Source organism: Falco rusticolus, chromosome 8 (assembly GCF_015220075.1).
Source record: "Falco rusticolus isolate bFalRus1 chromosome 8, bFalRus1.pri, whole genome shotgun sequence".
NCBI classification, from domain to species: Eukaryota; Metazoa; Chordata; class Aves; order Falconiformes; family Falconidae; genus Falco; species Falco rusticolus.
This window is the reverse complement of record NC_051194.1, coordinates 1,622,851-1,650,373: the sequence shown is the minus strand read 5'-3', so window position 1 is coordinate 1,650,373 and position 27,523 is coordinate 1,622,851. Positions and strand designations below refer to the sequence as shown.

Sequence of the window (27,523 nt, the reverse complement as noted above, 5' to 3'; positions counted from 1 at the left end):
TTTTCCTGGGGTTACTTAAGGTTAGGAGCACAAAATCATTCCTTGTGGCGTCGACACATACCAGCCCAGAGACAAGAGAGGCCCATGGCCACCTCACTCTCCACTCCGCAGCCTCTGCCTACAGCTCTGTTCTTGTGAGGCCTCGTCCCTTTGGTCAGCCCAGGCCCACGGCCGACCGGTGCGCGTGCTTCACAGCCGCAACAGGCAGAGCCTGAACAGCGGCCTGTCACCAGCAGCGCACGGCCTGCAGCGGCGTTGCCGAGGGGGGTGGTGGTGGTGGTGCGTGCAGCCTGTCGCAGGCACACCGTGCTCTTTACGCGTGCCCCATTAAAACGTTGAGGGTTTTATCTCCTTATTTCTAAAGGGAAAGAAAAATTAAGACAGATCTTTTCTAGTGTAACTGGAGCACAAAGCGGGCGCCTGGGCAGCGACTGCCCGCGCTTCCCCACGCCAACAGCGGCTCACGGAACGGCTCTGCCGGGGAGAGGCCTAGGCGCCCGGCCCCGCGGGGCTGCCCGGGCTGGGCCGACCCGTCACCGAGGCCGCAGCCGGCAGGGAGGGACCATTGGGGCCCGCAGCTGCCACCAGCCCGTGCCCGGTGCTGGGCCCGGCGCCGGGCCCGACCCCGGCGAGGGCCCCAACAGGCCGCGGAGGGGCGGAGCTCAGCACCGGGGCTGCGTGAGCAGGAAACGCCTTTTATGGGCTTCGGAAGTGCCAAAAAAGGCGCGGAGGAAACACCAAATATGGCGGCGGGTTCCGGCCGCGTTTCCGCTCGGCCTTGGGCGCCCCGCGGCCGCGTGACGGGCCCCGCCCGCCGGCGCGCTCCCGGCCCTGGCGCGGTGCCGGGTCCGCGCTCCGCCAGCCCCGCGGGGCTCCGCCCCCCGCCCTGCCCGGCCCGCCCGCCGGTGCGGGTGTGGAGCGCGGCTGCAACCTGCCGGGGCTCGGCCGAGCCGGGGGGTGCCCGCCGGCACCGGAGAGGCGAGACGCTCGGTCCCTCCGCGGCTGCGAGGGCTCGGTGCGCGGGGGGCGCGGGGCTTCCCCGGGCGGCGCTCCCGGGCCGCTGCCGGCGGCGCCCCCGAGCCCCCTGCACCCGGCGGCAGCCGCCGTGCTGTCCCGGCGCTCGGGCCAACCGCAAACGGAAGGGTCTGGCAGCAAAGCGAGCGCGGCCGGTGCCCCCCAGCCCTGCGGGCCGCTGCCGAGCGGTGGGGCACGGGCCGTGCAAGGGGGGGCGAAAGCCCCCCGGCGGGCTCCTCCCTCATGCCACAGAGCCAGCAAATGCGAAGCACGAGTCCGGCCCGAATGCCAGGGTCTGAACGGTGAGCGCTTCCCGGGAGGCTGCACCAAAGGGTGGCTGCGTGGAAGAGGCCCTGGCTGGTGTGTGCCGGCAGTATTTGCAAATCTGCCTTTATTTCCCGCCCCCACAACGAGAGGCTCCATGGTGCTGGGGACCATCCTGCAAGGAGGCACCGCGGTTCGGACAAGTGACCCCCTGCCGGGTGGGCAGTGCCCTTTGCCAGGCTGCTATAGCAAGCTACGGTGCACAGGTGGTGAGCCTGTCCTTGGTCACGCTGCTTTGTGGGTCGGGGCTAACACGGGGCTGGTGGTAGCCCTGTGCACCCAGCTCGGTGCCTCTGGGCACCCCTGCAGCTGGGCACAGCTACCTGCCAGCTGCCTGTGACTAGCCCATCCATTCAAAGGCAGACCAGCACCCTCAGGAGAAGGCCTGAGTGGGTGGCCGAGGGGTGGGGGCAAGGGTTAGGGTGGATTTCTGGAGGCCTCCACAAGTCAAACGGATCCACCATTGCAAAGTGGCGAAAGCATGGGGCAAGCAGGACCAGCGTTGCTTTGAGCTAGAGAAGCCTTGCAGAGCTCATCACCTCCCTCATGCTGTGGCCTTGGCACCCAGAAGCCAGTCTGGTGCACAGAGGTGGCCAGCTGGGCATCAGAGCGGTGGCCAGCCGGGTGTCAGAGCCGTTCCCTGACGCTGGGGAGGGCACCCTGGCCTTTGTTCCTGCACCGCCACCTGCCTCAGCCCACCCACTGCACCATGTACCCCACAGCACCCGGCTGCTTCTGGGTGTGGCAGTTCCCACTACTGCTCATTTCTGTGCAAAGTGCTCTGGAGGACCTGGGGCACCATCAAGCATTGCTCAAGCTCCTGCTGGGTCAGTTTTTAGCACAATCGCAATTCTGCAAAGCCAGACCAGGACTTAGCAGACTAGCTTGAAATGACAGCAGCATCTACAGCCTAGAAATGGCTCTGCTATCTGACCATCCAGTAAGATTTCCGATTACCTATGAACACGCAGTTGAGATTCTAGTTTTCAGACCTCATTTTCAGCACTGGGAGAATTTGGTTTTCTTCCTATGATTAGCTTGCATGCTTCTGGAGAAGCCAGAAAATAGGAATTGTGGCTACTTCAGAAGAGCAGATGATGCACCTAATGCAAGGACATGTGTGCTCCATCCACACCTTTGTGAGCAACTGGATGTAAGAGCGATTGGCCTCCCCTCCTTTCTTGGGTGGGTGTTTCACCAAAAGACAAGCAGCACTCATCACTTCCCAGCTGCTCAAGGAGTCAGGGTTACTGCAGCACCATCTTTTCCTCTGTAGAAACTTAAAGGAAAATATGGAACTCTGTGTGATTTGATATTTTATTTATTTTTTTCTGAAGGGTATTGTACACCAAATAGCCCATTGGCAAGAAAGCGCATTCAATGTGTTTAGAAGCCAAACAGTCACTTTCATTTTAACAAACACAATTACAAAGTAAAAATAAACCACAAAATAATGAACCGCATGTTCATAACATACAAAAATTGCTGCCTACTCAGTAGGTAACTACAACATTCCAACTCCTGAATATATATATATATAAATTTACATTTTTGTAACAAAAATAGACTTTGAGAGGTGTGGGGGGTTTTTTTTTGCTTACATTCCGTCCCCCAGGGCTTTCTCGTGCTCCCCTCCCCACCCGTTCCCTGCTCTCCCTTACATTGAGTAACATCCTTTTCACTTTAAGGCAAGATGCAAAGCATCCATTCACACAAATGCATGACGTCAGCAAGGCTTCACAAAAAGGCACCAAGACTTGTAACTTTAAAAACAAAACTTCTGCCACATGTGAGTGTCTCATCAGGTGATATTTACATAGCATCACTCTAACATGCTCAAATACAGTAAGTGCTGTTCCCAAAGAAGTTTGAAACTCATTACAGCATTGTCACTGAAATATAATTAACATTTACAAAATATGGCCCTGCAAACTCCAAATAATACAACGTGGATATGCGAAGATTTTTCACATCAATAGTACCTAAAGGAAAGCAAAACCATGGCACATGTACAATTTACATCAGCTACATACTTAATCAAAAGTCCTTTCTTCCTAATAAAAGACTATTGTTTACGGGGAAAATTATACTGAACTTATATCCACAGTCCATGCAAATTAAGTCATTCAACAGAGGTGGAAAACTTAACGGCAGTTGTTTCAGGCAGCTGAAGTTTAAAGAAAAGTTAAACAGCCTTGCAACGTATGGTCTTGGGGGAGTAATTGGAGACTTCGTGTCTGACAATACCAATGGAAAAGGTGAAGTCTCCTGTTCCAGAAGGTAATCTCAGCAAATCTCAATTGTCCTTGGGGAAAAGGCTGACGTCATGTCTGAAAGTGTTGAGGTCACCTGTGAGCTGAAATTGTTGGTGACCCCTGGAGATGAGAAGGAGGTGGCCACTTGGGTCTGAAAAGTGGCAGTGCCAGAGGGGTAAGTGGTCGCTATAGAGGGAGACGGGAATGTGGTGTGTGCAGGGGAGGGGTAGGAAGAGGGAGCAGGGGAGGAATACACTGTGCGCACTGGCGAGGGGTAAGTGGTGGCAATGGATGAAGGGTAGGACGTAGTCACAGAGGATGAGTAGGCAGGAATGGGAGAAGCAGTGGAGACAGGAGCTGCCTTTTCCACCTTCTTGTCCTTCTGCCTTAGGTGGATTTTAGTGTGTCTCTTCCTCTCATCGCTTCTGGCAAACTTTCTGCCACAAATGTCACAGGCAAATGGCTTCTCTCCTGTGTGCGTGCGGATGTGTGTAGTCAAGTGGTCGCTCCTGCTGAAGTTCCGCATGCAGATGCGGCACTGGAAAGGCTTCTGTCCCGTGTGGATGCGGATGTGCCGCGTTAGCTCGTCGGACCGTGAAAACCGCCGGTCACAGGACTCCACCGGGCAGGCGTAGGGTCGCTCATGAGGAGGGGTCTTGCTGGGACGGTTTGGGTATTTCCTCATCCTGCTGGGCTTGATCAGCTGGGACTGATAGTTAGTGTTGAGGGTCTTCAGCTCTTGGGAGCCAGTCTGGGTGGCGAACGCCTTGATGGTGGACAGCGGTGTGAGGGAAGGCTGCTGTGCTCTGGTCTCCAAGGTTGGGAAGGGCTTCTGGTCGGTTGGAACAAGGCTGATCTCACCCTGCTGCTGCGGGAACAGGTAATCCGGGATCATTGGCACCTGGAAGTTGGCTTTAGCAGTCGGGTAAGCTGGAGGTGGGTACTGGATGGGGGCTCCAGAGGGGTTGGGAAAGGACTGGGTTTGTGGTTCAGGGAAAATGTCAGAGCTGGAACTGGGAAAAGTCGGTGCGGCTGAGTAGATGGGGCTGTTCTCGCTGGCTTGGACAGAGCAGCTCAGAGGGGGACTCTGCGCGGAGGAGGACGGCGACGACGAAGAAGGCGTAGAGGTGGGGGGTGCGTTCGCCATGCCCACCAGCCCGCTGACGAGGCTGAAGAGGGGCTCTGGCCACAGGGTGTTGCTGCTGTTGGGGGCCGGCTCCAGGGAGAAGCGCCCGGTGTAGGTTATGGGCGGCAGCCGCGTCGTTTGGTTGGGATAGCTGGTTTCTGGCAGGGCTTTCTCGTTGTTGAGGGACATCTCGGGGAAAGTGTCTGCGAAGAGAGGAACATCGGTTACTTCCAGCAGCCGCCGCAGCTGCTGCCAGCGCTCCGCGAGCCGTACCCGCGCAGCGCAGCCTCGGATCCTCGTTTCTGGTTAATTACTAATTGAGCGTAACATATTGCGGCGCGGCTGGCAGCCCTCCAGCGGCGGCCGGCCCGGAGCCGCTGACGCAGGCGGGAGAATCCCCCCCGCGCAGCCGCCGCTGCAGCGCCGAGCCCCCCGCGGCGGGCCGAGCCCCCCGCCCGCCCGGGCCGCTTACCTGCTGCCAGGTGCTCGAAGTGCTGCTCCCCGGGCTCGCCGGCGGCGCCGAAGCCCGCGCTTTCGGGCGCCCCAGGGGGGGCGAGGAACTGCGGCCCCCCGCCGCTGAGCAGCATCATCTCCTCCAGCTTGGGGTAGTGCGTGTCCATGGCGGGGGGCGAGTGCGGGAAGGCGCCGAAGGGGTCGGCGATCTGCAGCGGGGGCAGGAGCTGCATCTCCGCCTTGGCCGCGGCCATGAGGGCGCCGGGCTCGGGGTCCGACGGGCGGGGGCGCTGCCGCCGTTGGCCCGGCGGACGGGCCGGCTGCGGCGGGGCGGCCGTCGCCTGCTGCGTGCCCTGCGCCGCGGTGGCCCCGGCGCTGCCCGCTGGAAGTGCCCGGCTCCCTCCTCCCCGCCGCCCGCCCGCCCGCCCGCCCGCCCGCCCGGGGCTCCCCCCGGCTCTGCCCGCTGGACGCGCTCGGCTCCCCGCCCGCCCCGGAGCCGCCTCTATATATCGGGTCCCACCGGCCGCAGCCCGCCCCGGCCCTGACGTACATGGCCATATATGGAAAGCAGGAAGCCCTTATATGGATGCGGGCTGGAGGACCCCGCCTGGCGTCAGCGCCTGGCACCGGGGAAAGCCGGGCCGCGGGGGCCCCGCTCGCCCCGGGCTGGGAGCCCTGCGCCCGTTGTGGGTCTGGCCCCCGCCGCGGGCAGCGCCGCTGCAGCGCCGCCGCAGTGCCGCCGGTCCCCGGGCGCGGAGTCCCCGGCCCCCGCCCGCCCCGGCCGGCCCGCCGGAAGCCCCCGCCGCACTTACCATATTTGGAAACAACCTTATAAGTCTCGGTTCCGGCGGAGGCTTCCCGCTCCTTATATGGCCATTCCGGCCCCAGCGGGGGGGGGCGCGGGGAGTCCGGCCGCGGGAACCAGGTTGCCGCTGGGCCGCGCGCCCGCCCCCGGGCCACGGGAGCGCGCGGCGGGCGCGGGCGATACGGCGGCTTCGGGAAGCGCCCGGGAGCCCCCAGCGCCGCCGCGGCCCCGCGGGACCAGGCCCTGCTCGCCACCACCCCCCACCCTCCGCCCGGCTACGGGGGAGCTCCCCGGGCGCTGGCAGCGCGCCCCGCGCGGGGGCGGCCTCTGCTCCCGGGAACGGGGAATCTCTGGGACTGCGGGGGCTGCCGGGAGCGCCCTCCCCGCCCGCTCCCGCCGAGAGCGGGGCAGCCGCGTCCGCAGCGGGGCAGGCCCGGGGGTGCTGCGCCTCCCTCCCACCGTGGGGAGCGGGTCAGCGCTGGACGCGGAGCCCCGGGTGCAGAAAGCGGCAGCACTCCCTACCGCCGCGCCCCCGGGCTGCCCCTGCCCGCCGGCCCCGCACGGAACCGCGGACTGCGCACGGAGGGGCCGGGAACGCGGCGGGGAGCGCCTGCCGGGCCTGGGGAGCCTCCCGCGCTATAAATAGCCGTTCGACGCGGCCACCGCTCCGCGCCGCTCCGCCCCGCCCGGGAGGCCCCACCGCCGGCGCGGGGCTCCCCTGGCAGCGGGCCAGGCGGCACCGGCGACGCAGTGCGGCCGCGGTGCGCGTGCGCAGCGGCGGCCGGGGCTTTCCCCGCAGTGCGCGGGGCTCCCGGGGCGGGGCGGGGCCGCGCGCTGCGGCGCGGGGGCGGGGGGCGGCGGCGGCGCCGGAGCTGCGCGCTGTGCCGCGCACCGCGGGGGCGGCGGGGGGACGGGCGCTCCTCGCTGCGGGCGCAGGGCTCCGCGGGCGGCCGCGGAGCTGGGCTGTCCCCGCGGGCGGGGCCGGGCAGCCTCAGCCCCCCCGGCGGAGGGCGGCTGTGTGCGGCGCGGGGTTCGCACAATGCGGAGCGCCGCCGCGCACCGCTGTACGGCGCTGCAGCGCTCGGGGCCGTGACCTGCCCCTGCACCGAACCCGCCGCAACCAGCCCCAGGCTGCGGCCGCACCGACAGCAGTGCCCCGCGGCAGCCTCTGCCTGCGGCGCCTGCCGATGCACGGGCACGGCGGGCCCGTCGGTGCGGGGATGGGATCCCGTGCTTCTCCTGTTTTTTAACAAAATCAAATACCTGCTGGGGGTCTCGAGCAGCCCCACACGCAGTGATCGCAGCCAGCCTCCCCTTCCAGCCTGTCGCAGCTCACAGCCCTCCCAGAAAAGGCAAACTGGCAGAACGTGGCTTTTTCTACAAAGGCTGTAGTTTTGGCTCCTGAGTATCTGACTGACATCGTAGAAGCCATTGCATCCTCCTTTCGTTCTTCCTCTTTTCCCTACCAAAACCAGAAGGAATTTTATTTCAGCTGCTGCCTGGCCCCAGAGAATTTCACTTGCACCCCCTGCATGGGTTAGGCGCGATGCTCCTTTTTAACTGAGGTACATAATTCAGAAAAGCTTTTGTTGTTGTTTCTCCCCAAAATCTGAAATTGCAAAGAGACAGAAAATCTATTGCTTGCTTTCTTTTCACTTACCTTCATTTCTATCAACATAATTCTAATCATTTCTATCAACATAATTCTAATCTAACAATTAATAGAAGAGAACGCAAGAGACCCGCTTCGGAGGGGGCAGACGCAGCAGCGTAACTAGCTTGAGCTGCACATAAATTGCAGTGATAAAGGCTGTTCTGCAGCCCATCCTGGGGTGGCACCAGGTGACCTACAGCCCCAACACCCAGCTGGGACATCACCTGTATTTGTTCCTGTGCTGAGGACAGGCAACATCTGCTGGTTTCCCAAACTCGTGTTCTGTGTTCCGTTTACTTTTTCCAAATACAACATTTGGTCTGCAGGAACTACAGTACAAGAGTTTTTTTACTACTGAAACCCAAGACCTGTTCAGCTCAGGCAGCCACTTGTTAGGCGGAGGGAGGTTTGGTCAGAGTGGAAGATGTCGACGAAAGCTTTTGTAGTAAGCAGAGTTGCTAGCTACTGGGGTAGGATAATATCTGTGTTTTGTTTTCTAGGTCGCATAATTTGAATGGCCAAAGAATTTGCTGCTACAGATCAGTATTTTAAAAATACTATCTTTCCAAAATGGCAGTATTGTAATAAATTTGCAACATTTCATGCTTCTAGTGAAAGCACAGAAGTGTAAGACTTTGCTGCTGGATCAGTCACAATTTTATTTGGAAGTTCAATAAATTTTGGTTGTGATTGTCTAATGAATAAACATGTGTGACACTTTGGGTCTCCTTGAAAGTCCATTGCCATCAAACGTTAATTCTTGTATCTCAATATGTTTCAGTGAGAGGAATGCTGTTCCAAGGGCATGGAGTGAAGAATGCTATTGGGGAAGGGCAAGAGAAGAGAGAACAGGGTATCAAGCTCCACAAACCACCCATCTCAAGTCACCGGAAAACGTCAGTTTTATTGAATGGCTCGTTTTTTAATATGTATTTGTTCAAACACTTCTTCTGTCTTTCACACTAGAGTGTATATCAGCATATGCATTAACCAGTTCTTTTAAGATTCTTGCATGCAAGTTACTTGTGACAGTTTGCTTAGAAATTCCTATTCATAAGCGATGTTCTCTATCATCTTTCCTATGTCCTAGTAGTCTAGAAAGCATTATATCATACTTTGAGAAACAGCTTGAATGTGCCTCTGCAAATTCACAGCAAACATCTTCATTGGGCTTCTATGCCTTTTCCGCATTGTATTAATAATTTATTAGCTTCAGTTAGTGATGAACCCATCCCATGATTAGGATGTCTTTTGCATTGGTGTATTTAAATGTGTCTTCCTAAGTTACAGTTTGTTTGTCTAGTTGTAATTTTTTTCTTCTAACAGAAATGCGTTGGTAGGCTTTAAATTAATTTTTTTTTTACTGCTTTTCTCTTTTTGTTCTTAATAACGATTTAATTTCATTTCTTAAGTGGGATGAGCTTTTAGCCACTGTAGTCCTTTTATATCATGGATTACTTTTTGCTATCTGGTAACCATTTTTGAAATAACTTCATTTTCATTCACTTTTCTTCGTCTAAACTTTGCCTTCCCCTTACATTTTACAAACTATTTTCTTCAGTGTCAAGAAATTATTCCTGTTTTTTAAGGCTCCAGTCATATTGCTGAATATATCTGATTTCTGCTTGCTCATACCAACCGTAATCGGGTCACGATCCCTAAGTAACCATGAAGGCCCAGCTCCAGCAGCTAAATGACTGGTCTCCCCTTGGCACAATAGGGCCACTCACCTACAGAGTACATTATCTTTTGTCTTAAAATAAACAAACAAATCAACCGAAGAAAAAACAGTCACACCTTTAACTTCTAGTAGTTTTAAGTATGGCAGCATGAGCCCTCCTGCACTGGGCTCAGTAACACCAGATGCAGATTTAACAGACACCAAACGAGCTGTGACTTTCCACCCAGGATTGCTGCCACCTCATGCACCGTGCCCATCACCATGTGATGCACAGCACCGACCTGACTGCACCTCACAGCTGCACCCGTCCGTGACTGCACAAGTGTCCATTCCCCACCAGCACGAGACCGATGAACAGTTCCTTCCCTTTCGTTTGTTTGGCAGAGTTGCCCATAGTAGCCCCTGCACACTGTTGTTACCTTGCCCTGGTCTTTACTGTGTACCGCACTAATCCACAGGCATTCAAGACCATTCCCATCAGTAACCAGTTGTGCTATGACATGTAAGTGGTAGCACTGGCTCTCTGTGACAGGCTGAACACTTTGGGATCCAGCTCTGGCATCTGCATTGCTCCTCCTGGATGAGTGGTAACCTTGTGAGCTCAGCCTTAAGGTACAGGAGGAGCATTTCCATTAACAGTGGTATACAGGACTGAGATCAGGAAGAAAATTGCAGTTCAGTAAATAGCTGTGCTTAGTCCTGTTGTTAAGGAATTTCAACACTGGTTCATCTTGTGCCTGACGGGGAAAAAAGAGGGGGCAAAAAAAGCTTGTTTAATTATTCTGCTAGAAGGTGGACAGAAAGTGTGTGTGGTGTCACATGGTCTGAGTTTATCTGGCTGACAATTAGATGTCTTGAGTAACTCATCTGAGTGTCTGAGTTCTCCCTGTTGTCAGTGGAGCAGGGCAGGACCTGCAGCAGCCGATTCACCCTGCCTTGCTTATATCCCTGCCCTGAATGAACCGGATCCCTCTCTGCGGACGTGCCTCACAGATGGCTACAGAAAGATTCTGCATAGTTTTTTCTGCATCCATATTTCATCTTTTTGACAGTTAAAAGTTAGCTGAGACTGGGTTTTGATCTGCTTGCTTTCTTAGTAGAAGCTGATGCAAACTATTTTATATTCAGCTCCAGTATAACTTTCAATGTTTAAAATTTTTTACTGTTTTTTTCATTCAAACCAATTTGTTGTGTTATTGTGCTAGTAAAAACGTCATGGTGAGTTTACAAGATATGTTCCCACACAATTGCAGCTTTGTGTCTCTCGGGTTTTTTTCATAACTCCTGCTTCCACAACTGCAGCTGACTTGCAGCTCTTGCCAACCTGTACCATGACAAAAAGTACCGTGATCGCTGTTACTGTTGGCACTGGATATAACTGAGTCCAGGTCTGGAGGCAAGAAAAATTAACAAACTTTCCCATCTTTGTAATCTGTCTCATGTTCCAATATAAATTATGTTTTAATTGGATGCACTTTTGCTTCACCCACAAGCACAGTTCCCTTGTGTCCGGAATGCCCACTGACTTGGCAAAATGCAGTCATTTTCTTTCAGCAGTGCTGCTGTTCCCTGCACATATAATACCGGCAGCAGCACTCACAATGTGCCTCGGTGCCTGACTAGCTGCCTAGCACACGTGCCTCCCATTGCCTTTATCCCAAACCTCCCATCACCTCACTCTGCTCCCTCCTCTGTTTCCCTGGGGTTCTGTTTTTAATATTCCAGACTAGAAGAAGTTTACAGAGATACCCCTTTAAAAAGTTTTATTATTTTCTAATTCTATCCTTCTCTATTTATTGTGTTGCATTATTCTATCAGCCTGAAGAGTTAGAAGCAAGATGGGGTGTTCCAGCTTTTTAAAGAAATGATGCGGAGTTGTTTCTTCTCTCTCACCTCCCCCCCTCAGGACCAAGCCATCTGATTAAAAAAGCTGACATTTTTATGTACTGTACTTCAGGACATTCTATAGATATTTTAAACCTATTTATCATTAATTTTGCTTCCTGTGCAGTTATGTTCGTTACAGTAAGTCTATTGCTTTCAGATGGGGGCACAGAGGGAACGGATACAAATGCACACATAATTCAAAATGAAAAAAATACTTAAATTTAAGCAGCCTCTTCAGGCCTATGAGGAACGAGAGACAGATTTTTGTCAGCACTTGCTGAATGCATGGCTTTGCTCTGACAACGGAAATGGGTGTCCCCGCGTTTGCTGCAAAACTCTTGGTGAGTCCCATGACCCAGGCGGGGGCTTTTGGCTCTGTGGCCAGGCTGGCATGCGTGGCACACACCATTTGTAGGGGTGTTCTCTAACCACGAGAGGGAAGTCTTCCCTGTGATTACTTCAGGAGCTGGGCGTGGTCTACAAAAATTAAATAGAGCATGGGTTGTGTAAGGATCAGGCTGCTTGTTTGGGTTTTTTCCTTTATCTCAGACATTAGAGATGTGCAGCAGAAAGGTGACATCACTGATTTTCCTCATACATCTAAGGCAGCTGAGGATTCTCCCCTCTGGCTTTCACGCTGCGAGTTAAAAAAATCCTTTAAAAATAGTTCATTTGGGATGCGTGACTTAATAGACTTCAGAAGCCTGCAAAGGTTGTGCCATTGCAAAAGAAAGAGTTGCTATATGCTAGCTGAAGCATTCCAGCCTTTCCCCTATGCCTAAGAGCATCTCTGCTCTGGCGAGCTCTCATCTCCAGCCTGGAGGATTTGGCTGTGGTTGCTAAGAGACAGTCCTTACCTTGGTCCACCATCAGCTCTGTGACAAACAGCATTAGGTCTCCTATGGCATCGGGACGAGTAAGACGACTGACCATTTATAAGGCTGTCCTCGACTGTCCCTGCAGAATTCCTGTGTGAGAAATATCAGAAAGGTGGAGATAAGGAGTGGAAGAAAGGCAAAGCAGGCGGCAGCTGTGGGCACTCCACCGGTGTCACCAGCCAAGGCAGGCAGCGGACACCTCTGCCCGCGCTGGGCGCTCACTGCTAGTGTGGCACAACATGCATCATCCTCCTCCAGCGGTAATAATTTCACATGTTCACGTTCTTCTTCAGACAAAAATCACCAACGCCACCTACTGTATGCGTACATGTCTTTAGCGATGAAGGGCTGTCCAAGATGCCAGCCACACTCAGTGCACTAAGCTAAGGAAAGCTTCCAACATTAGATTAATGTTCCGTTTGGGGAGGGAAATACACGTTACAGTCAAGTATTGTCTTGCCAGAGAAGACCAAGGCCAAGCAAGACCGTTAACATCTGTACCATAGCACCCTGGTCAAACATATATGTGGAATTGCTATTCATGTGAAAGAAAAAACCACAGGGATTTTATTACCCAGTAGGACTATGAACAACTTCCAGAGACATTACAGTTATTTTCTGAATGAATCCCGGCTCTGTAGTTTGACTTAATGAGGAAAAACCAATCAAGCAAAAAGAAAAAAAACCCCAACATCGATTTCAAAGCCAGATTGGACAGCCTGTTATGATTCTGTAACCAGACCCTGTGTATACCTGTGGCCACAGATCTCTATTCAGGACTTAGATAAGAAACGTAAACTTTATACATTAATATAAGCTGCACTATAAAGATTAACTGAATGCAATGTAAGGGACGTACGAAAACCCTGGAGATGTTCTTTGGAAGCAAGGGAACAAGAAAATAAGCAAGAGCACTGGTGCCTTTTCTTGAGATTCATTGCCTGCATCAGGCTATCACCTAGGATAGCTGATATCAAGGCATGTGACACTTAAATTCCTCATAGCTTTAATGATGGAGGAGATTGAGTTTCAGGGAAACCAATAGACAGGGAGTCCTCCTTTGACTCTGAGCTATTCTGGATTAGGTTAGATGGATTTTCCAGGTTACTGTACCCCAGCATTAACAGCTACTACCCAGATGCAACCGGCCTCTGGTGCATGCCTTGGTTTGTGTAAGGGAAGCTGGGCTGGTGCTAGTGATGGGAAGAAAAATGTGAAAGAGCACTGTACATTCTTGTACATTCATACCACAGTACTAGAAAAGACCATGAAACTACTTAGGCTGACCCGTTTGTGTGGTGCACGACACAAAATGTTATTGTCTGTTATGCCCCAAAACGTTTTTTGGCAGAAACATATTCAGCATGTGGAGCTGCCACATGCCCCTTCAGACACTACGCCCGTGCCCAAGGGCTGTCTACCCACATGGCCATGTCCCACCTTCTTTGCACCCATCTTTGCACCAAGCTTAACATCACCCAGCCCGCTGCTTCATTGGCAATGCATCTTTCATACGCTGCTCGTGTACCCGAATGGTGGCCTGACGCGTGTGGCAGCACTCACACCAGTATTACCTTGGTTCACTCAAACCTGATGCAGCACCTCTGTCCATACACGCCTTGTTTGCTTGCATGTGCCCCAATGACTCCTTTCGTTGCAGCAGTGCAACTCCAGCTTGCTGCTCTGGCTCCGGGGTGTTTGGCAGCGGATACTGGCTGACTCCGCAGAGCTCCTCCCATGCTCCCGGCTTGTACGCAGAGGCCCAAACTATCTCCCTTGGAGAACGGGAATTCTCCCTTTCCAGAATAACATGGATATGCTGTGCCACACTCCTGTGTTTACATAGGAGGGCTTATGGTCTCTTTTTAAATTTTGAACTTACTCACAGTGTCTTCACCTTGCTGAAGCTGGCAGCCAGCAGTACCGATGAAGGCACAAGTGTTGGGAACAGCCAGGATATAGGACTCTCCCTCAGATGATGCTGTAGACTCCAAAAATAAAAATCCTAAGCAATTTAAGATCTGCTAGTGTCTCAAGACATGTAACAGAATGAAATATTGGCCATACTCAGCTGGCTAAGACATCTGGACTCTAACAGCACATTTCACGCTTTTATGTAGATGAATGGTCTGGATTCACTGCTTCGTAGAGCATTTCCTGCAAACAAACTATCTATGGCTCACACAGCCACAGAGCTGAGGTCAGCCAGTGCTTTGGGTACATGCTTCCGATGGACAGAGGGAATGTGTGTCCCTGTGGCTGAGCAAACAGGATAGAATCAAGGGATACAAAAGGGGAGAACCAGGCATGGGTTGGGACAGCGAGAGAAAATACATGTTCCCTCTTGTCATGGAAGAAAACCCAACAGCAATAATGCCTAACATGCTTCTAGGGCTCCGCAAAATGTTTGCACTCCCAAGCAGCAACACTGCACCATTCTGGAGGTGGTGCCGTTGCAGATGGCCTGACCCGTGGGGCAGGAGGTGCGACTGTCATGGGCCATCTGTGAAAGCCTGGGAAAGTGGCGATTCCTAGACACCATGGGCACGCTCCTGCACTGTGACCCAGGGGTGCCGTGCAGCCTTGGCTGCCTCACCTCGCCTTCCATGGAGCAGAGTGAGGCTATAAGTATGTTAGCACAGAAAATGAGTCCCAGAAGGAGCCACTCGGCACGCCTTGTGTACTTTGATAAGGAGCCGGAAGTCCCCTGCCCCTCTGTGCCTGTTCCTGGTGGCTTCCCACTGCTTCTGGCAACGTGTGTACACAATTGAAAAATAAGGGCGGACTGCTGGGCAGGCTTCCAGTGGCAATTTCTTATGAAAAAGGGTGAGCACCCGCGCAATGATGCCAGGCGCAGGAGCCTACCAGGATTCCTCTGGAGGACGAAGAGAGCCAAGGCTCCTGCCAGCAGCGTGCCCTCACTGACACCGATGTCAGCCACCACCACCGGCATGAGGAGTCACTCTTACAATTTTATTTATTTATTTATTTTTGAAACCAGGACTTGCTTATTAAAAGACTAATCTCAATAGGGAACTGCTCACTCTCAGCTATCTGTTGGCACCTTGAGACCAGAGGGAAAGCCTAGAGCAAGGAAGAACAACCCTGTGGTGGAGGAGGACCGGATCCGAGCGCTCGAGCAGGGAACGCGTCAGACCCCGGGGCCCTACAGCCCTGCACTAGAGTAGGTACTCTGCTCTTACTACAACCTCAGTTATACACCCGTCCATCCAGTTATACACCCCTCCTCAGTGACTGTCAGAAGCCCACTATGCTATAGCCTTTTTCCTCCCCTGGTTTTATTTCTAATGGTGTATATATATATATGTATATATGTATATACTTTGGTTTATTTCTAATTGTAGCTTACCATGGTGCAAATGCCTTGCATTTCTTGTACACTGCTTCCTAGGTAAGCGGATAGTATTTTTTTTTCTCCACCCATCCTCAAATGCCCATTTTCTGCTTTTCCTTTAAAATGACAGCACAGAGCGTGCTGGGGGGGCGGTGGGGGGGAGAGCCCGCCTTAGGAAGCAAGCTGTAGTTCCTGTGAGTGTCAGTGCTGCTTCTGGCTCAGTATCCATGGAAACCCGATTTCCCATCCTGCCGCAGGAATTAATTGAAGATCCCAACCCACTTGCTCAGGGAACCACTATGATATTAATTCACATCAGGCTATCAGGCTCATTTTGTTATCTCAGACGCGCTTTTCATTACTTTTTATCAGAACAAAAGGTTGAATTAGCTCTCACCAACGTAACAAAAAGAGGCCATCTAAAACTTCACCTCCTCAAAACTAGGGCACATCTTGGAAAACAGTGATTTCAAATGGCGCTTGGCCAAAATGTCAACAACAGGAGATGGCGCAGTCGGGAGTGCTCTATGCAAATCTCCTTTCCTGCGTCATGTACTCGGCTCTATTTTTCACCTCTGCCACTAGCCGGATTACCTCGGGGGGAAAAACTCACCGTCCACCACCCATCAGTATCAGAACCTTCCTCTTCTGCAGCTCACTCTGTCCTACGCTATAACGTGCAAAGCTTCAAAGAGAAGAAGCCAAAAGGGAAGCCCCTTTTGGGACTTGCTAAGGAATATTGTTTCCAGACTTCTCTTTGAAGGCTTTTCATTAATTACAAACATAAGCATGTCAATCTCCCACGGGGTCTGCTCCCGGATCACCCGTCTCTGGATAGCTACCTTTGAACTAACTTTCCTCTTGCATTTATTTCCTGCTTAATACCCTCGTCACTGTCCCCGTTCACTTTACTTCTCCCTGACCTCCAAATCGTCTTATCTACCCTACGCTATTTTCTGCTTGGACAGTGATTTTCTCCGTTTTCATCTTTCTGATACTTTGTATTTAGCAGCTGGTCCTTTTGTAACCATGACAACTACATCTTGATGTCAGCAGAGGATCTCACTACCATCTGAGGAGCTGGATCTCATTAAATGCCAGGGATGCTTCCTGAGCAGATGATTAGTGCCGTGTGCCCAGGGGAGGAGCTCTGTTTGGAGTCTCCTGTATTTTGTCTGTGAGCCAGGAAAGGCCAGTTTCTTGTGCTAGCCGGTGTCCTTCAGACAGCAGCCCTTCTCCATCTCTAGTTTGCACTACGGAGATATAGTCCCTCCCACAGATGTGGGCTGTTCAAGGAGCATTATCACAGCAAAGGTGGCAGGGATGTCAGCACAGACTGATTGTACAGTCCTTGGGTTAGATCCAAAAAGTTACGCTGTGTTGCCCTGTTACATCTCAAACCCTGGCAGTTTTTAGGAAGCCGCCGACTGTTCTTGAGCTGTAACCCCAGGTACTGCAGAGCTGCGCATACCGGCCACACGACAGTTCTGGATTCATGGGCAAAGCTAAGCAGCACAGTTTTCTCCGACTGGTAAATGCAGGCAGGGGAAAAGTGCAGTGATGTTTTGAACTGGCTTAGTGGCAACTCAAGACATGTTAGACAAACACTTAGAAGAAATACCAGTGAGAGACTGTACTGGAGTACCAGGACACCGGTATTCTTAAGGGATATAATTTTCCCTTCTAGCTGGGTTTACAAATTACATGTTATGCTGTACTGTTACTCACCACCAGGACTGAGAAACCCCATCTGTGATTAACTGCTCCTCAGCCTCAGGCTGCAATTTCCCAGCATCAGACTCTTTAGCATCCAGGGATTCAAATTCTGCCCGTTAGCCAAACACAGACTTCAGGGAGAACTCTGCAGGCAAGCACCTACTCCCCAGCACAGCACAGCCAGACCTTCTGTGTTCCTCCTCTCCCACTGTAAAACCACCAGCTCACCTGTACATCCTTCCTCTCTCTCCTCACGTCAATAAAGACCATCAGGTGCCGTGAATCTAAAGTCCTGGGACAAGGGACCATCTTGGTGAAAACGCCTGCTGTACATTCAGCTGCAAAAAGAATAGCAGCTGGTTTACTCTAAGAAAGTGCTGGCAGAAACCATTAGCGAAAATAATACAACTTCATTATACAGCCTCCTCTGTCTGTTTTTACTCAGATCAGGCTACTGGGACTTCAAAAAGAACCTTAAAAAAAAAAAGGTGAGGCTAGCAAATACAATTTGCTGTGAGCTTAGAAGGAAAGGGCGAACACGGTGAAGCAGTGAGGCAGCAAGCCTGGAACTTAGCACAGGACTTTTCCGTAGTAACACACAAGTAACATCAGTGCTGGATGGTGCTGTACAGGCCTGAAGTATGGATGGACAGTTACTAAACGGGCTACATAAACTAATGAAGGATAGCTCTACTGGTGGCTGTTAAACACCACGTTGAGAAGCAGAGCCTATGGCTCAGGAATCACTTAATGGTATATTGGACAGTGGGGGCAGGAGAAAGAAAAAATCACTCTGTGCTCACTTTGTTTGTTATGTATTACCAGCATCTGCTACTGGGAACGCACAACCAAGAATTAGATGGGTTAAGAAGACCTGATCTGTCCATTTTTCCAAAGGCAAAGTGCAATAAAGTACAGAAAAAAATCTTTAAAAGTTCAGAAATCTTGCTTTTACAAAAGGAACAATTAAGATGCAACACAACTACGAGGGGGAAAAAAAAAGGAGGGCTGAATATATAACCTCTCAGAACAGAAGAGTAGGAACACCACAAAAAAAAAAGGAAATACATTTTTGCACAGTACCTAACCCATGGAACTGTCATGAAATGCCACGCAGACATACATTCAGCAGATGCAGAAAACATTGAGCACCACATCTGGTTACCATGCTTCAACCTGGACTTATTCTCAAGACAGACTCTTCCCTCTCCCACCACCCCTGCTCCTTCACAGCATAATCCAAATTAAACCTTGCTCACTAGTGAGCGGAAGAACTGTTACCAGGTCAAGGCAGTTGACGTTGCTCGCAGCCACCTCCCTGGGCACCGCTCCGTGGCAGCAGCTGTGAGCCTGGCCTGGCCCCACCGTGTGCCCGAGGGACTCGGCAGCGCTGAGGAATCTTTGGGACCTACAGTGGAGAAAGAACCCAAGATGATTCAGTCTCCCAAAAGCAGCAAGAACAGTGCTACCAATTTTCTGCTGCTTGTAAACATGTTTTCTCTACTACGCAACTCCACAAAACTCACTGAAGTGAGAAAAACCATATTTTTCCAGTCTGTGAAGCATGGTATCTCTGTTTCTGCTTTTGTGGCTTTCCTGAAGGGCAACTTAATCAGAGTTTAATTCACTGGCAATAGGGAAGGAGGGGAGAACTTTTGCATGGGGAATTATTTTTTGGGAATAGACATTTCTGCTAATGCAGGGAATGGTGCAGCCCTTTAGAGAAGGAAATCCAGAACAGGTCAGCTCTGGTGTCTTATGAATAATACTTTTGTCAGGGATAATACCAGTACTCCAATTAGGTTTGTAAAGTTTGGAGCAGGTCCTCACATTTCTTTTGTAAGTAAGGCTAGGACGCAATTAGCATTTTAGAATATATGTACCAGTATTTTCCTTCTTTTGTTAGACTGAAAAGTTTACTCCAATCCATCCTTTCACCGAATGAACAGTGATCGTAAAAAAAAAAAAAAAAAAAAAAAAGAAAAATCAGATGAAAATCAGCAGCTTCCATTTCTTATTGAGAAAAATATTTAAACTACAGGGTTTAGAGGTTACAGAAGTGCATCGATACTCAGCAACTAAAACTGTGGAAATGCAGCACATTTCCCCTGCCCTGCTCGAGGGAAGCAGTCAGCCCCCTGCCTTGCCCTTTCAGTTCTTTCTGTACTGCTGTTATTTTTAGTTTGGCAGTTTTGCTTAGTGAAAATTCAGCTGATCTATATAAAAGAGAAAAATATTACAACAAGAATACAATTAACAAAAACAATGCAACAAATTAATGGGCAATGGAAACATTTTCCTGCCTTTCAGGAAGATTTAAAAATACCTTTAGCAAGGTTTTAATATATTTAATTATATTTGATCATACATTTAATTATATGTGACATTTAACTGACATTTATTTTCCAGTTTTTCTTGCACATCTCTAAAACATACCTGTCTTTGTGTATTTGCACTTGGCAATGTAAACACTCGGTCAGTTTGCTCCAGCTCGCTTCTTGGATCCAAAGCAGGGGACTGCTTTTGAGCACAGCTGCCTTGAGCTGGACAGGAACCTGCAGCAGTCCTAAAGGTTATTGCTAGTTTCCTGAGGCAATCGGTACCCTCTGACTGTAGCATAGTCTAAATTCTCCGTGTATTTTACTTTATAAAAAGTTAACTTACTAAACATTCCCAAAAGCTGCTTCTTGCTAATCAGATATGCTTCTCTTTACATTCGGTATGGTTGAATGAAATTAATTATAAGGGATTAACATCTAAACTGCCACATAATCTTTCTTGTCTCCTCAGATAGCAACTTATTACTCTTGGATAGCACGTGGCTTTTAAGTTCATCTATTAACTGCTTTGGGTACCTTTCAGAGAAGAACAGATGCAACATCTGTCTCCGATATATAATGATGTGGCTGTTACTGCCTACTGCTAAGTTTTTCAGACATACAGAAAGAGTTCATGTCTGTACTTCTCAGTAGCATAGAGGATTTATTATATTACCCAGTGCTTTATTAGATTAATATGATCTTGCAGTTGAAACCCAAACATATTCTCTCTTTCCTATTACAGACACAAATCAAGGCATGGACAAATGGATTGATTATATTTGCCTGAGAACTCCAACTTAATTTTGTTGTTGACACACAGTCAAAGCACCAGATAAACAGAATTAATTTCTTAGTGCAAAGAGATTACTGTATTTATTTATTTATGTTCAAAGAGCTAGAGCCTGCACATAGTGTCACTGTAAAAAGGAAATTAGATTTGAACACTTCTATGCTGTAAGAAAAATAAAATAAATTACAAGACCTAATTGCTAACAGAAAAGGGCCATTTTCTCAGTATGCAGGAAAAATAAATTCATCTTTCTCTTACCTTTGGGTCTTGTTCAAGCTTACATTTGACATCAGAGTTTGCCTGTTTTCTAGTAAGCCGTATGTAAATGCAAAAAGAGCAGCTCTGCACTTTTTTTCAAGCCCTATGTGACAAGTTACCAGGGAACAAAGCTAACTGGAAGGTCTCTTCTGTTAATGTACAGTCATCCTTTGACTCTGCTTCAGTTTCTTCCACAACAAAAGGACCAAGCCGCAACAGACAATGCAGAGCTCCAGGCATCCAAGCAACAAGAGGACTGTAGCCATGCAGACTGGAAAGCAAGCAAGAAGTAAAGAGTTTGATTTCCAGCTGAAGTTAGATTTGGGGTTTTTTTGGTAAATAAGGCCTGGGTAGTCCTGTCCTTGTCCACAGCAATTGCAAAGCTAGGGATTCAGGGTGATTCAAGGCGCTTTTCCTCTGTAGCAGCTTGTTCCATGATGGCAGTCTTTCTCACACCTTGGATTAGCAAACTGCCATCACCTGACAGGAACGGGCCACAGCGTGGGGCACTGCAGCCGTGCCAGTCTGCCGCAAACCCAGCTCGACTGTGCCCCGAGGCCTGTGCCCGCCCTGGGCAGCGCTGTGCTGCTTCAGGCTCCTGGGTGGCCACGGCACAGGACACACCGTGCTGCCTGGGGAGCTGCCCTGCGCTGCTGCCGATGCCACTCGCAACGTCACCGCACCTGCTCCTTCGCGAGATCTTTACACAATTCCACGCAACATTCCTGTCTCTGCATTGGAGAGATACGGGTTTACCAGATGAACTGCTCAGCAGATAAGGGACTGGCCAGATGGCCGCAATTCAGAGCTACAGTCAACGATGCCCAGATGGAGACCAGTGACCAGCAGCATCCCTCAGGGCTCCACATGGGGACCAGCACTCCTCAGTATCTTTATCAATAACGGAGGCAGTGGGACAGAGCGTGCCCGTGGGATGCTTGTGGACGACACAGAGCTGAGCTGTGCGGAGCAGCTGTATGCTGGAGGGAAGAGAGAGATGCCATCCAGAGGGACCTTGACAGGCTGGAGGAGTGGGCCCACGTGAACCGCACCAAGCTGAGCAAGGCCTGGGTTGGGACAGTCCCTGACACCAACACAGGCGGAGGGATGAACGGATCGAGAGCAGCCCTGCAGAAAAGGACTTAGGGATACCAGCAGATAAAAAACGGGACGTGAGCCGGTACCGTGCGCTCGCAGCCCGGAAAGCCATATCATATCCTGGGCTGCACAAAAGGAAGCGCGGGCAGCAGGTGGGGGGAGGCGATTCTCCCCCTCTGCTCTGCTCCACCCCTCCTGGAGCCCTGCATCCCGCTCTGGGGTGCCCAGTACGAGACAGACACGGACCTGCTCGAGCGGGTCCCCAGGAGGGACACGACAACAGTGAGGGGGCTGGAACACCGCTCCTGTGCAGAAAGGCTGAGACAGCTGGTGTGGGGCAGCCTGGAGAAGGGGCAGCCCCAGGGAGACCTTGTGGTGGCCTTTCTTATTATCCCCCTTTATATACTGAAAGATGGAGAGAGACTTTTTACCAGGGCCTGTAGTGACAGGGCAAGTGGCAACACTTTTAGCTGGAAGAGGGGAGGTTCAAACTAGGTATTAGGAGGAAATCCTTCCCTGTGAGGGCGGCGAGGCGCTGGCACGGGCTGTCCAGAGCAGCTGTGGGTGCCCCATCCCTGGCAGTGCCCGAGGCCAGGCTGGACGGGGCTGGGGGCAACCTGGGCTGGTGGCCGGTGTCCCTGCCTGTGGCAGGGGGTGGGACTGGGTGGTCTTTAACATCCCTTCCACCCTAAATCCTTCTATGATAAATGCTGTAGGGCAAATGCTGGGTTACGTATCTATAGAGCACAAATACAGTTACACCTCTGTGGCGCACTACACACACCCAGAGCTGCTCTGTACCCGCTCCGGGCGATGGCACTTCTGCAACTCCTGCCCTCGGCAGGCGGGTGGGGAAGGGAGGGAACAGCACTAGTTGTTGGTTCCTGAGATTTTTTTTCTTCTTTATCATTTGCCATAATGTTTTAAACTTGGATTTATCATGTATGATATAAACCAAATTAAATATTTTAACTTAAACCTGAATTCTGTAATTTAGCAATTATAAAAGTTAAACTCCCGTGTATTACAGACAAACCTTAGGCTGTTGCAATGAAAGGAGCTAAATTAACTTTTTCTTATTCCCAGAGCAAGCCCAAGGAATTAATTTTCATATTATATAAGAATTTAACAATACCTCCTCTTCTTAAGCAGCAGAACAGGAGGAAACACAATGTGGTTGTATTGCACTCACTCTGTTAACCTTCCCATTTGCATTTCCTTTTATTTTTAGATATTCAACTTCAGCAGTACACAAACAGGAGTTTTTTTGTGTTCAACAACATTTTAAGCACTTTGAAAAAATAAACGTTACAGACATTTTAGCCAGCTAATCTCCTGCCCCACCTTTCAGCAGGTTATTGCTCTTGTACATGTATTATTTGTTTTTTTTCTCAAGGTTGATCTGTGCCAGAAATTCCAAAATAAAGCACAAGTCTTGTTTCAAAGAAAATGTGATGCAAAAATTACTTTAGAATAGGTAGACCAATGGTTAACTAAGTTAAATATCACAGCCTCCTGGTAGAAGTCTTACAGTTAGAATAGTGGTAGAGTTACAGGTTTTATGAGGTCCAGCTTGTAAAAGCTGAGGAAAGAAGCAGGATTGTAACACAGCTAAACCACGGCAGAGACAGCACCAGTGCTCCCGCTGACCCTGGGTTTGCCTGAACTGCTCGGTTAGCGAATGCTGGGAGGGCTCATGGCAATCTGCGCAGGAACGCTAAACCAACCTGACTGAAAGCTCGTTGCTGCTTCCTCATTAATATGCCAGAAGGTCTGTGTGACATTTCCATGGAATGTCTCCATGCTCTTGGGACTGATGATTCAGTGCAGAGCTGCTTGGAATTTCTACAGAACTTCAGCCCTCCTCACTTCTCAAATGGCTTCCTTTTACCAGCCTGTCAAGCTACACTAAAAATAATTCCTTTGTGTGCAATAACAAGGGGAAGGATGGAAATTTCACAGCACAATGTATCAGGCAGCTCACTGGAAAGAGGAAGCGGCATTTTCAAGAGCAACATGAAATGGATCTCCCATGTTTAATTTTCTACAGTCAGGAAAAAAAGTGCCAAATTTTACGGTGCGTAGTGACCAACACTCAGGCTAAAGGAGTAGGCAGTAACGGTCCGTGTAAGGTCAATATGATGAAATTTGTTCCTTGCTTGTCCCAGCTTCATGAAAGAGATAAAGGAAAAAGCTGCGTTTGAGTGGGGCTACTAACTGGCAAACCAGGCAAATGGGAGAACTGGAATCTCACAAGTGTACAGCCACCGGCCAGTTTTGGGTTTCACAACACTGCAGAGTTTAGGGACCAGCCTCACTGCAAATTAAATGTGATTCGATGGAAAAGACTTGTCCCAAGGAAACGAACGCCTCCTGACCTCTCGGAGCTGGTGCCTGCCCCGCAGGCAGGATGGCACAAGCCCCCATGCCCCCTGGTTCATGGAATAACAGAACATTAATATAAGTTAAGATGCATTGTAAAAGCTGCTGAACATAGATACAAACCCCAAAGGAATCTACAGTATCTAAAAGCTAAATTCCTTTTGATTTCAGGGGTACAGGATGACATCATTAGAGCTTCAAAAGAAAATAATGGCAATAAAATAAAAAACAAACAGGGAAAAAGAGAAAACCAGTGTGACAGATCTACCTTCCAAGAAATAATGTCTTTAATCACCTGGAAAGAACTCTAGGAAATAAGGTGTACTGAGCAGTAAGAGACCACTGGATCAATATTTGATATGTATTATGGCAGCAAGAAGAGATCACTGTATGCGATTTTCATTTGCATAACCTCACATGCGAGGAGAAGGTCATTCTACATTTAAGGAGTCTATGTTCCATACCAAACACTTCTGCACAAAAAAAGGATTCAGGCAAAACGCACAAAATTCAAATCAGAGTGTATTTTATAAGACATTTAAAGGTTTAGGTATGTAAAGTTTAGTAAAATACCATCTTCTGTGTCCAGAAATCCATCCGAGATGCATGGCTGAGATGCATGCACTGTAGGAATGACAGCGTCCAATCAGGACTAAATGAGTAACTTAAACCACATGACATACTCAATTACTTCTTTCTTCTTCTAAGTAGCTCCAAACAGGCCAGGATTTTCCAGACTTCATAGTTCTAATTGTTAAACATCTTCTTTCAAGTCACTTCTTCAGGGTGGGTGTTTTCTTCTACCACAGATGTGCACATCTGTGTACAGGGACTTCATTCAGCTGCTGTATGCTCTTCCGGGTCACTGCCTTTGCTGTACCTACGTGCTGACTGAGCAGCTCTTCTTGCCCTGCGTCTGGCCTTTGCTCTCTTGCTGCATGGAAATTTAATGTAAATCCTGGCACATGAGTTAGATCACTTTCTGAAAAGGATCCAAATTACTTTGGTGGGACCGTCTCTCCTGTTTCACTGCTATAACATGTAATTAATGAATTCTGTAAAAATCAGTTGAGTTTGTGACTGCTTTTTCTGCAAGCGGAGCGTGGCAGCACTTGCAGTGGCTTCCACTATGATGATGGCAGAAGCTCCATAGCAACAGCGTGTTTGCATTCCTGCCGGAACCACATTGCTCCTCTTCCATCAGGAAAACTGTTCTGGTATGTATAATCACAGTTATTTAGTTTGTGTGCTGAAGAATTTATTCTGATTAAGAGAATAAAAGTTTTAACTACAAGGCTGTATCTGTTTGTCCATAACTGGCACAGGTTTCACTGTTCCAGCTTTCTTGGAGTTTGAAGTGACAATGTTTCTTTGGTGCTAATGAACGGGAAGGTTTGGCTTCATTCATCTGTAATTTCGCTAATATAAAAACTTGTGCAAAAGCTGACTGGAAGGTTTAAACAGACATTCCCTGAAATAATTATTCACTCCTCTCATAGTATCTCTGATCCTTTTCTTTACACATACTCATTTCAGAAGGGTCTTCACCCACTTAACACCATCCAAGAAAAGCTACTCACAAGGCACACAAAAGCCAACCAAACCAGATTAGGTAAAAAGCGGCCAAATGGCTGGGCACAATTATATGAAACGTAACATTTAATACACATATTTAAGGCTAAAACCAGAACACCATGGATATACCATTGCACCCCGATACTGCCACTAGCCAGCTTTCCAAATGAAACCTGGCATTTCACTGATCCCACCTGCAGCAGGGCCTGTTTGAAGGAATGCGAGGGCCTGGGTTCACACCTCAAATCAAAGGCAGAGCACATACGCATCGTAAGACATCTCATTGCTTTGTAGCCTTGTTTTCATTTTGATCCCTGTCTCATGTATCCAAACGGCATTTCATTTATTAAACAGTTCTAACAGTTTCTGTATGCTAGGAAGAACACAACGCATCCCCCCTCTGACTGGTAGAGAAAAAAGCACGCCAGCTGAGGACAGGAAATTGTATTCCCATTCCATGGGAAGCCAGGCTGGGAATTGCATCTAATCTAAAATCTAAAAATCTACCAAATGCAGGGAATGCCTCCGAAGCCTCGCAGTTACCCACGTTATTAAATAATGACAGCTCTAGTGAGTCAACATCATAAACCAGGACAAATGCTCCTCACCAGATAATAATCTCTGGGATCCAAAAGGATTATCTCCATCACTGTGCTAGCAGACTAAGCTGCCTGCCAATCATCTCTAACCTAATACCTACAACTCACAAATTCGGTGGTACTTTACACTTGAGCCTGCTGGCCCAGGAGGAGGAGGAGAGGTTGGAATTCAGGAGCTGCCAGTTTCTAACAAACAAGCAAACTCAAAGTCCAAACCTGTGCAACTCATTAACTGCTCCTGTAATCATTCTGCACAGGTCAAGTGCTGTTGTATCACATTTAAGCGTATGACAAATACATGAATATACACTTGTCCTCTGGGAAAAGTGGGGATAGGAAATGTCACAGACTTACACAGAGAGCCAAATAACCACGTAATATTTTGCATATGCTCAGAAATACAAACACTTTCCATTTACTACATAAACATTTCAAATTCTGACTGCTGGGGTTGGGAACATCAACTCTGAGCTGGCTGAAACAGAGGCAGCAGCAAATCTGCTTCCTTCATGAGGACATCCACGGAGGCAGCAGACTGGCAGGCTTGACATCCATAGCATTGGGAGGAAAAACGGACAGCAAGGAGGGAAAAGAGAAAGGCTCCACCTACATGACAGTCCCAAAGGAAAACTACACTTGCGGGGGGGGGGGGGGGGGGGGGGGGGGGGGGCGGGGGGAAAGAAAAAGTGCTAGGCTGAATTTCACAGTCAAAAAAGATTTCAACTCAATCAAAACCAGAGACTCGGTCCATTACTGCTGTTGCTAAGTTCCAGCTGGAGGCCCTGGTCCACCAGCTAAATCTAGCCTGAACACCAAGTGGGAAGCCATGCCGGCTGAACTCCTCCCTTACTCCCTTCACTACAACCGCTAGCCCTGACCACCCGCATCACTCACTAGCAGGACCTGTGGAGGACCAACTACTCATGACAACCATGGAAAATTCTCCTCACTGCCCATTTTTTTCTCATAATTTTCACCCCTCTGTGCCTGTGCCAAGCACAGCTCCCATCACCCGCCCTGCGAGGACGCAACTGTCTGATCACCCATCTAACACCTCATGCCCAGGTACCGCAGCTGCGCAGTACTGGCTGCAACCCCTGCTTCTGCACAGGCACCCAGACACAGGAATTCACGGTTCTCCAACCCTGCACACACACGTTCCTCCCACCCTTCCCTCCCCAGAAGTTACTTGCCGTTGCAGCATGGGCAGGGCTCGCAGACCCGTGGCACTAAGCGAGCCCGATTCCTCGGGTATCTGGACCTGCAGCCGCCAAAAGGACACTTAAAGACACTTGTGATGTGAGAGATGAGCCCAAGTCCTCGGTTCACAGCTGGGAAGTGGGCACAGCCTA

The 27,523-nt window shown here is 50.1% G+C and overlaps 1 protein-coding gene and 1 long non-coding RNA gene across 2 annotated transcripts; both read right to left on the bottom strand.

The window, feature by feature from the left end:
• Positions 1-2,641: 2,641 nt before the first annotated feature.
• Positions 2,642-5,646, bottom strand: EGR1 (early growth response 1). Its single transcript, XM_037398375.1, has 2 exons — positions 5,192-5,646; positions 2,642-4,922 (listed from the first exon to the last, which is right to left on the bottom strand). Exons 1-2 carry the CDS (start codon positions 5,424-5,426, stop codon positions 3,625-3,627), a joined length of 1,533 nt encoding a protein of 510 aa, XP_037254272.1. The 5' UTR covers positions 5,427-5,646; the 3' UTR covers positions 2,642-3,624.
• Positions 5,647-8,286: 2,640 nt separating this feature from the next.
• On the bottom strand, positions 8,287-14,059 carry LOC119151938. The gene is made up of 3 exons (XR_005105618.1): positions 13,960-14,059; positions 12,057-12,167; positions 8,287-8,451 (listed from the first exon to the last, which is right to left on the bottom strand). It is a non-coding gene; the product is annotated as an uncharacterized LOC119151938 (long non-coding RNA).
• Between the last annotated feature and the right edge of the window lie 13,464 nt (positions 14,060-27,523).

Excerpts from the sequence above, each read along its gene's own strand:
- EGR1 (XM_037398375.1), bottom strand. The coding sequence starts at position 5,426 with ATGGCCGCGGCCAAGGCGGAGATGCAGCTCCTGCCCCCGCTGCAGATC. Across the intron at positions 4,923-5,191 it reads CTTCGAGCACCTGGCAGCAG|ACACTTTCCCCGAGATGTCC; the intron begins GTAAGCGGCCCG and ends CTCTCTTCGCAG.